The sequence below is a fragment of the Abrus precatorius genome, unplaced genomic scaffold (assembly GCF_003935025.1).
Source record: "Abrus precatorius isolate BTA unplaced genomic scaffold, Abrus_2018 Scaffold6, whole genome shotgun sequence".
NCBI lineage: Eukaryota > Viridiplantae > Streptophyta > Magnoliopsida > Fabales > Fabaceae > Abrus > Abrus precatorius.
In genome coordinates, this window is record NW_020874406.1 from 1,020,357 (window position 1) to 1,031,545 (window position 11,189).

The following is an 11,189-nucleotide window of genomic DNA, read 5'->3' on the forward strand; positions in this document are numbered from 1 at the left end:
GATGGAATTACAAAGATTGCATATTCTTCAAATTGATTTGAATGAAGGAATTCAGAACATGCTTGTTCTTCATATCTAAATAGTTGGAAATGATAGTTGTGCTTATTCATTTAATCTTTTGTATCTGACGGCAACAACCTTTTACAAGGTTAATTCCGCAAAATAAATAAGAAATAAGGAAAAGAACAAACAATTTATATATTTTACTTCATATGAAATAATATATAATAAGTAATTTGAATTGATAACTGTTAGCTTCATATTCAATCAATTGGATATTGCACTATTATCCACAATAGGAAGCAAAACAGTAGCAAAGGAAACAGTTTCAGTAATGTCCAAAGCTTAATTCGGTAATTCCTATGACTAGCTTTGGTCTTCTTTATCTGGATGAGAGTGTCATGTATACACCATGGGAAACTGAGGAAATGATCCCTGTTTATTCCCTGATTGTAGCATCCCCAGTAACTAGGATGATATGTAACATGGTACCAAGCTGATGCTATTGCATAGGCATTATCACTTTGAGAATTTGACTTGCTTATCATCTCATTGAACCAGCTCTTAGCTTCCTTTCTTAGTGACATCACCGCATGAATAACTCCTTCCAAATCCTTTCTTTCATTGAAGGATTTTGACATTTTCAAGACATTGCCACTGATTATTTCTGCTTCTGTCTCTATACCATAGTAATCCATTAGGCTTACCAACTTGAAATCATACATGTTTTTGTATTCACTAGCAATAGTTGTATACTTCTCAAAACCATCAATCATCATGTCATGGTCATATGATTCCCTTGCCACTTTTCTAGTGAAGGGCTTAGTAAGGCTCTTTTGTTGTGCCACATTCTTCACGTCACGATAAAGCTTTCCTATTATGCTATTTGATTGATAACTTGGCTTGTCTGACTTTTCCATGAAATCCGGATACTCTTCCACGCGTAGATGCTGTGGTATTTCTGCTGGCACACCAGATTTTGCAAAATCAACAGCCACAGAGTGTAGCTTTGCAAGCTCAATACATGAAGAGCTCATTGCCTTTTCAGGATCCCTATCAGCAAAGACAGTGTGTGCACTTGCAATAATTCCTAAGCTGTCTTTAACCATGTAGTGGGCAAAATACTCCTGAATATCCTGTAGCCAAGTATTGGATATGTCATAGCCATGAAATTGGAACATGAGAAAAATCATTTAATTTCTGTGTTGGGATCCCACATCAACTATAGATATAGCCAAAGTAAAGCTTATAAAAATTTGGACAATCCTCACCTCTTAAGCTAGCTTTTGGATTTGAGTAATGCCCAACCAAAAATCAAGACTATGCTAACAGAAAGGCGTTGAATGTTCACCGGGTACATTATGGAGGATTAACCCATTGAGATTTAATCTAAAGTTGTCATGCCATGTATTCTTATAGATCCATCAGTTTCCACACATTTTCACATTTTAGATCCATGTACTCAGCCTATTCTTATACAATATAATGAATTTTATCTTTATCTATATTAAGATACAAACATGGCAATTAAAGAATCAAGTGTTGTGTTTGGTTTGGAACTTTAGCTTATTTTAGAGAAATAATTGCTTATTTTTCTAGTTTCCTAAGTGACCATTTGATGTACAGAATTGAATATGGAATTAGAAATTAGAATTAGAATTGGATTCAGAATTTTAATTATCATGTTTGGATATCCATTTAAAATTGAGATTATAATTCTATGGAATTCTATGACAACTAAATTTGGCTCACTTTAATTCATAACCTGCATTTTAAGAATTTGAATTCATAATATTATAATTCACAAATACACTCTTTCACTGACCGTGCATCCTCGTCTCTATTGTTCCTTGTCTTTGTGAATTTTGTTCTTTCCCAGATATTTTTTTCCTTTCCTTCTTCCTTTGTTCTCTCTCTCCTATGTTCTCTTATTTTTTCTGTATTTTCTTTTCTTTTTAATTCTACTTTTACGTTGATTATTAAATCACTTCTTTTCTTATATTCTCTTATTTTTTTTTATTATCTTCTTCCTCGTTTTAAGTTGATTATTAATAAAAGTGATTTTTTTATTCCTCTTTTTTTTTTTCTATTCTTCTTTTATGTCTTCTTTCTTTTTATTCTACACTTACTGCAAACTATATTGTATTACTACTTTGCACTTTCTATACTTGCTGTAAACTATATTGTTTATATTAATTATATAATAAATTGTTTGATATTTTTCTTGAATTATTAGATATCAGTGGAAACATATAATTATTATTTAATTATATCATTTTTAACAATTTATTTAAATTTTTTTTATATTTTTAATTCATACATTATTTTTTGGAAAAAATTATTAAATAATTTTTTAATGCAAAATTGAATTAAAAATTTAGATCTTACATTCACACTTTTCATTTCAACTTAGAATTCTAATTTTATATTCTAATTATTTGAGTACACACAAAACGTAGAATTATAATTTTGAACCAATTCCAATTCTGATATTGGAATTATAATTTTATACTCAAATTCTAATTCTATGCACCAAACGAACCCTAAGAGACCTTTTGAAAAATTAACATTATCTTTTCTAATATAAAAGCTTTAGTACTTTACCCATGTCTATACTAATAACTAGTAATTTGTTGAGAGAATATTTCCTAATTTGGTACAAAATTATCTTTTGTTTTTTTGACATGTAACTATGGTAACTATGAATATTGATATGTAAATATAGTAATTAGGAACATAAAATTGGGACTGTATAAATACGGTAATTAGGATTGTAATATAAAAATTTCACATTCGACCTGATAAAGCATGTGCAGTCAGCGTAGTAAGTCATAACGATCCACGGAAAAGACATCTGCATGCAGTTATCAGAATTCTCTAGTATTTGAAGAATAATCCTAGAAAGGGAATGTTGTTTAACAAAAAAGGTAAATCATCACTGGAGATGTATGCTGATGTAGTTTATGCCTGATCAAGCGTTGATAGACGGTCCACTTCAAGACATTCCACACTTGGGTGTGCAACTTGGTGACTTAGATAAGTAAAAAATAGAATGTAGTATTGCCATCAAGTGCAAAATCAGAATTTTCATCCATGACTCATGGGATATGAGTCATTGATAAAATGTCATTCTATCAATGTAACTATGAGATTTTAGCCTATTTTTCTATTGGAATGATTATTTTATCACTGGTTAAATTTCTCTTAATTTTACTGTAAGAAATGGTAACAATACAACTTTATTAAAAAATGTTAAACCATAAAAAAAAGTTGTTGAACATGAGCAAAGAATAAGTAGATTTTGAAATTGAAATTGAATATAATATTCAAATTTGATAAAAGAATATTATATATATATATATATATATATATTTATAGATTAGTTTTTTAGGATAAAACATATATTTTGAAAGATAAATCATATCTTTTTAGATTCTACATTCTATATAAAGGGCCTTACACACTTTGACACTCAAAGACTAAGAGGCTTTGAGACTTTGCCTTGACTAACTTTTGACGACTGTTTGAGGTGCTTAGGAGTGGGGATCATTGATGAAGATGAAGAATACCTTTTCAAGGTTTCGAGTGAGATTGCATTTTGGAAACAAGAATTCTTTTAATCTCTTTTCTTTTGGGGTTTTTCTAGTTTGTGTTTCCTTTTTAAATGAATATTTGTTTCTTTACATTTGATTTTTTTGTTTATTTATTATTAGTAATTAAATTCATAATTAGGTTTATGGTGGATTCTTTGCACATTTTAAGTGATCTTTCTATTTAATGACAATTGCAGTTTCTTTCAACAATTGGTTTTGCCCTAGTGTATGTATATTTGTATGTTAGGAATTGATCACTTTTAATATCTCATAATTGATTGCATTGCAGATGACTATACTATATGGAGTTAATGGATCTATATGGTAAAACAGAACAAAAAATAAAGTAGATCAAGCTTAGTTTTTCTCTTTCAATTGATTATTGAATTAACAAACTTATAGGATTTTTATGCTTTCCCTCTCTTTCTTTCTACCTTGCATGACCATTAATAGGGGTAATAACTTAGAGGAAAAAATATTAACATTGAATGACCATTGAGCGTTAGTAGCTTTAGTATGAGTGATTGACAATCATAAAAAAAACGAGATTGGGGTTAAACTAAAAGCAAACATAAAGTGGTATAAAAGTGAAATCATATGCCTTGGGTCCATCTTAAATAGTTTTCATGTCAAAAGTTGCATTTTATTTTTTCATCTTTTCATTACTCTTTTTAGTTTAAATCTTTTATAAATTTCTCTTGTTTTATTATGCACTATTTTTGTTTAAGCAATTAAATTATAATAATCTAGGTAATTGAAAATAATATCTATAGTTGATACTATGAGAACTCAATTTGGAACATTTTTTATTTTTAACTAGTTGATATTAATGAACAGTTACTATTACAAGAAGATTATCCTTGATGACAATCAATATTGTTTATAATCAGTCCAACATGATAGAACAAAACATATTTGAACTACATTAGAACTTTATCAAAGAAAAGATGGAGAGTGGCTCATAAAAACAACATATGTTCCTTCTGGAGAACAATTGGCGAATATTTAGACTAAGGGACTACCTACAAAGCAATTCAAAACTCTTATTGACAAGTTGAGAATGATAGATATTTATTCACCAGCTTAAGGGGAATGTTCAGAGAATATTTCTTGATTTGGTGGAAGATTATTTTTTGTTTTATTGATATGTAATGTTGATATGTAAATATTGTAATTAGGAACCTAAAATTGAGATTGCCTAAATACGGTAATTAGGATTGTAACATCATGGTTATATTTATAGATCCTTGTACACTTGTATAAATTTAAACCTTTGAGTCAAATGCAATACACACAAAAATAATATTCAGTGTATTATTTTCAAGTTAACTATAGGATGATTTAGAATAAGCATGAAGAGTAACAATATAAAACAACTTCTCTTACATCATGTTGGTGGAAAGAAAAGAAAGAAGTGCTTATGCATATTTCTGTTTTGGCCACAATCTTTCCTCTATATTTTTTGTATTGGTCTTAAGCCACTACTATGTTAAAATTGCTTTAGGTTGAACATAATTCTTTAAAACAAACAGATCTCTTAATCTAAACTTAGTCGTCTTGTTTGAGCAGAGATGTAAATTTTTATAGGAATCCTCATAACAAAGGATGTATTTTATATTACTTTTCTTCTACTTCTACATTTTTTTCCTCTATCTCATTTTTAATGCTAAAATTTTTACTCCTACATTTTTCCTCTATCCTATTTAGCAGCTGGAGTTATCTGATACGAAATCTTTGTTTTTCTACCAATTAGAGGAAAATTTGTATGTTAGCTGTGTTATTGATTCCCACTCCACGCCCTTTTGCAATTACATGCACAATTGATAATTATTTACATACAAAAAAGAAATTGAGAGTTTTTTTACACTTTTGGATAATTATTTCATTTCCAAAACACCAATAACTTAAGCTGTTGAGGCATATGAAATGAAACTATATAATCTGCCAAAAGGTGAAATAATGAAATATTTTAAACCATTGTTCAATTTTCATGCATTTGTATCTCTAATGCAGAAACATTTGACATATATCACCAATCAATGAGAAACTAGGGTGGTACTAATTAAATAGATATCTATTATGAGGATGAGAAATTGTCTTTTGAAAGGAATATTTTAAAAGAATTCACTTATAAATTTGCTATTACACTTCTATTTTAAGTCGATACCTGTAATGTAACATCATGATCGACATTCATAGCTTGAGATGGTGTATGGTCCATGGGATTTTCTTGACGAGGAGGAATTAGATCAGGGTCCCAACTGACAAAGTAGATATCTCCATCCAAGTCACTTCCCGAACATTCATTAGGATGTGGTCTAGATAAGAAATCCTTTGAAATCAGAAAAGAACATACACATAATAAATGTAATCTCATCTATCTATTTTTCCTTGGTGGTTGAAATGTATAAATGGTAGATATTGATACTCTAATAGGCCAAACGCTCTAAGAATCCTAAAATAACAATGAAAAGAAAATCCAAAATAATCTTATCAATCACTTTAAATACAGCGATTCCCTTCAATTTAATCACAAAAATAGACTTAATATCTTTCCCTCACCTGCATGATTTTTTTTTTCTGCATAAAATATGTTTTACACTCAAATACTATCTACTATGCTATGCTATCCTATCAATACCTTGTATTTTTCTCAACTGATATTTAGGTACACTAAGTTATGTTGCTTTCAAAATAAATGGTTGAATGGATAGGTTATGTGTGGAATGTTACTGTGAAAGGAGTGTGCACTTGAATCAATGTCTTCATGTGTGTGGTGTGTTGAGAATGGGAACATTAAAATGGAAGTCTTACCTTCTCCCCTTCTGTGGAAAAACAACACAGTCCACCATATGATGCAAGGAAGGTACATCCACTGCTCTTAAAATGCGAACATCTCCTGGATGCAGGCAGGGATTTTTAGCTACAACCACCTTTCCCTTAATAATATGTTTACTTTGGTTTGATCCATATCTATTAGAAGAAAGAGAGGACATATCATGAAATTGCTTATTTCTTAGGTGAGATATCTGCACAAATACCTCTCCATATTTTAATGTCCTAGTTTCATCTAAGCATCCTAACATTGCTCTTCCTTTCTTAACAGATATCCTAGTTTTGAGCTGCAATTCCTGTAATTTTGATGCACATAATGTTTGCAACATCATGGAAAGAAACGGCTCCTTGGTTGGATGAAAGCCACAAATGAGCATTTCCCTTAAAAGGTTTATAATCTCTCCTGGTGGCATCAAGTCTATTGCCTTCAACGGATTTATTGATATCATTTTCAGTTGATTAACAGTCTCCCTTTGTTTCTTTCTGAAGACTCGATCCTTAACCCCAAGTGTGGACAAGAGAGTGATTATTTGACGATTAAGGAAACAAGGTTTGTATTTGCTCCATGCCAGCACATCTAGTTTTGTGTTTTCTGACTTGTACTTGCACATGCTCTTTCTTAAGAGCAGTTTAGTTGATGAAGTTGGATCAATAGCAACAACACCTTTGTACCCACCATATCTGATTTGAAATGCAGATGGAATTTTATCTCTACAACCACATTTTTTAGCCACATTTTCAGCCAGTTCAGCAGATATCTTCCCAATGCCATCAGAGAAACAGTATTTAATTTCACCTCTTCTCAACTCTATATCAGGAATATTTTCAACTTCATGGCTGCCAAGACTCACTGTTTCCCTAGAAGAGCTGAATGATTGACCCAGTCTTGCTGCATATTTGGCCACGTTTCTAATTTCATGAAAATCTCCCATCCATTTTCTTATATCAGATGCAGTAAGTCCTGTTCTTGATGCAAACATCCACACAGAGTTATCCCGTAATTGACTTGGTGAGAAGGCAAGAAACTCAAACTTTTTATCACCAATTGCTATGCCATTTTTTAGCGTTGACAGTACTCTTTCATGAAGTTTTGTTTCTCTTTCCACATTTATAGAAGATGAACGTGCCACCAAATCTGTTGAATGAAGTTTTTCCATGTCCTCATCAACGAAGGAAACACGAAGGAAGTTATCAGTGTCTTCAGGATAGTTGCGCAAGACACGATTGGAAAGGTTCACTTCAGGACCACAGAGATAGATTTTGGATGGAGTTACTTGCACTCTATGAACATAGACCAACCCATCATCTAAAGAAATGGCACCAGAGACTGGAAATAGACTGTTTGTTGAGTACTTTTTATATTGTTTCTCCAACCATTGTACTGGGTGATAGCAACATACTTTCATTTGATATAATTTATGCAGTGCACTTTCTATATATTCAAGCTTTACTCTTCTAGGATCAACCAGATGAAAAAAGTTTATGTCAATTGCTAGCACAGGAAGACATCCATGCTGAACTAATGAGTTGATTTTGAACAAAATTTTGTATGGCAAGTTGAATCCTTCTGGTGGGATCACCATGGGGACAAAATTTAATTCAGAATAGAAACCAAGGTGTCTCTCAATAGTAAAGATGCTGTTGTCAACTTCATTATAATTACGGTAGTGCTGACGGAATTTTGGAAACTCAACACTTTGAGAAAGCTCAAGACATAAAGTAGAGGATTGTCCAATGCTACATGATGGGGTGAAATCTACTCCTCGAAACCAATGGTTGTCATAAACTTCCTTAAAATATTTGTTTATGGAAATATCTTTTTCGTAGATCAGAGGAGCATTGCATAACTAAAAATTAAGAAAAGAAGTGGAAGAATAAGATTTCTCCTTTATCTGTATCAAGCAGACAAAAATGTCCAGTTTTCTTATATAAAGGTAAAATAAATTTTTTTCCATAACTTAAAATCAACTAGTGAACATAAACTTTTTGGAAATTTAGATGAAAAAAGCTTTTGAAAGAGTTTGAGTTATTTTACTTACTTCTCTACAAATACTTTATGAAAAGTTTATCCAAACTGGCCCAAGTCAAGTTTTAGCTACAAGAACATGATTTGTGTTGAAGCATAATAGAATGCAAGGAAGGAAGAAAAGAATGAGGGAAAAGAGAGAAGAAAAGAAACTCTGTTAGGAGTTTTTCAATATATAATTGAGAGATTGCTTAGATCAGTTACACAGATATAAATAGTTGGAGTTGAGTGCTTCAAAGATTATGTAACTAATTAATAAAAACAGAAATGCTAATAGATTCTGTAAATAATAAAAACAGAAAAATTGATACAAAACTAACTAAACTAATACAACTGAGTTGTATACTCTAATAAAGCAAAATAGTGAGTGCTTAACAATATTGACATGATATTGTGCAAAACCAACTGCTATAACATGCTGCACTTCGCTACTTATTCTATGGATACTTTGTAGCACTATTTGTGTCATGGGGATCAGAGTTGGCACTTCTTCAAATAGAGTCAATGTAAAGTGAGGAATATTTGCATTAAAGTGAAATTTTTTTGAACTTTTCTATTTTAAACATTTTCCACTTGTTAATCTTTTTCCTTTAAGATAGGCTTATTCTTATGTAAAACAGAAAAGAATTGTAATATGTTATTCTAATCTAATAAGCCTATCTTCTTATGTAAAACAAGTAAAATATTGACAAAAAAGAAAAACAATTGTATGTAAAGGGCACTAAGGCAGGGATGGTAACATTAAGAACCTTCTTGCATTGTCATTCTGCAAAACCAAATACTTCTTCTTCATATATTGTTTGCAAGATATTAAGAATGGATGGGTTTTCCTAACAAATGTACAAGAACACATGAGATTTTGAGTACATTCAAGCCTACTTAAATCTAAACTAGGTGATATGGATACATGTTATAACCTTATTTATTAATTTTAAGGAATTGTATTCCCATATTATTTTAAAGTAAAGGAATCTGACAGTAATTGAGTAAAAAACTAACCTGAAAAAGGAGAATCTTCTTGGTTAAATCAGATGAATGATGCAGCTGAATACATTTTATGCTCTCGGAAGAAATCTGCAGCTTATAATCCATAGACAAATAATGGAAAAATATATACATCCTTCTTAATCTGGATCCAAATTTAACTGAAGCATTTGGATGATCCCAGAGAACACTAAGTTTGTCCTTGGATGTCTGACATCCAAAGTGCACTACTATATCATCCAAGCTGTGAGGAAAGATCCTTGGCTTTGGCACAATGTCATGTTCTATTTCTGTAGCATTTAGAACATTGTCACTGTAAGACAGGTTGTGAGTAACTAAGAGCAAGATAGTTTCAACACTCCTTCTGTCTGTGAATTGAACATTAACATTTCTCGTAGGATCTCCTTCTTTATGCTGCCCAACCTCTACGGCATGAACAGTTTGGACCCCTGTATGTTGCTCCAAAAATTTGCATACCTCTTCTGCAGACACATTAGATGGGAATCCATGCATTTGAATTGTCTTGCACATGGTGTTCAATTGATTTGTTTACCTGAAATTTATGTATGAGTAAATAATAAATTCACATTTCCTTAATTAAAAAACATGATTTACATTTTCAATCAGAAGATTGCCACATCGTAATTATAAGGATTTTGGACTTGGATATAACGAAGAATGCACTAAAATAGAATAACATGTTAAAAAATAATGAAAACTCCTGTTGGGTTCATGAATAACATATGTATTACACTATGAACATCAACCCATAATCATATGATGTTAATTAGAGCACTTACTTTATAGGCAGTCTGTATAATTCTTACACAAAAGTGAATAAAACTACCAAAGTATAATTCTGTATAATCCTTACAAAAAACATGCATTCTCATGGCTTCAAAGTAATTAAAAAAACAAAAATTGAAGCATCAAAATGATAATTTACCAACAAATAAGGAGAAAAAAAACTCACTCGAAACCTCTAGTTAGCCAAATGCAGTTTTTACGATTATATCATGAAAATTCATGATATTTCTCTTCATCACTTTTGACGATTTATTCTACTTCTTTATTTTAGTTGTTTTAAATTTCTCTGTGTTTTCTTATACTTTCCCATTTTTATATGCAACTCGTTCTTTCTTTATAACTTTATTATCTGTTTTATATTTGTGTACGGTGGTATATGTGCTTTGCCTTTTCCTCATAATGGGGGCAAGTATAGAAACTAGCAAGTTTATTCTTTTCTTTGCATTATTCAATTGATACCTATGATTATTCAATTGTGATGGAGAAATGATTCTTTCAGCTCCTGCTATATATATGTTTCCAAACCGAACTAAAAGATGGTTGGTGACATTTTTAATCTCATTAATTTAAATTGTGTGATTTTAATTTAAGCTTTTACAATTAAAAAATTAACACAAGGATCAAATTTGTTTAATTTTAATAATAGAGTAATTTAAGGCTTGTTATCAGTTTGGGATATTTTCAAATACTATTTACCCAAATGTAGAAAAAAATATTTACTGATTTGGGATTATTTTTATTATTTTATATTGACAAGTTAATTTGGTGCATATCCTCTAAACAAACATAAGCAGTAGAAAATTGTTAAGTGAGAAAAATTTTGAAAGCTCCCAATGACATTAACTGAGAAATTATGATATTTTTATACTTATTTTTTTTCTACGACAAATTTTATGCAAACTGGACCTAGAACGTAAAACCCACTTTTTGCTGATTTTTTACTT

General features: G+C 30.7%; 1 protein-coding gene across 1 annotated transcript; it reads right to left on the reverse strand.

The window, feature by feature from the left end:
* Positions 1–263: 263 nt before the first annotated feature.
* Positions 264–9,969, reverse strand: LOC113869241 (probable RNA-dependent RNA polymerase 1). Its single transcript, XM_027505473.1, has 4 exons — positions 9,454–9,969; positions 6,408–8,275; positions 5,761–5,911; positions 264–1,136 (listed from the first exon to the last, which is right to left on the reverse strand). The coding sequence occupies exons 1-4, from the start codon at positions 9,967–9,969 to the stop codon at positions 264–266; spliced, it is 3,408 nt and encodes a 1,135-aa protein (XP_027361274.1).
* Positions 9,970–11,189: the final 1,220 nt, after the last annotated feature.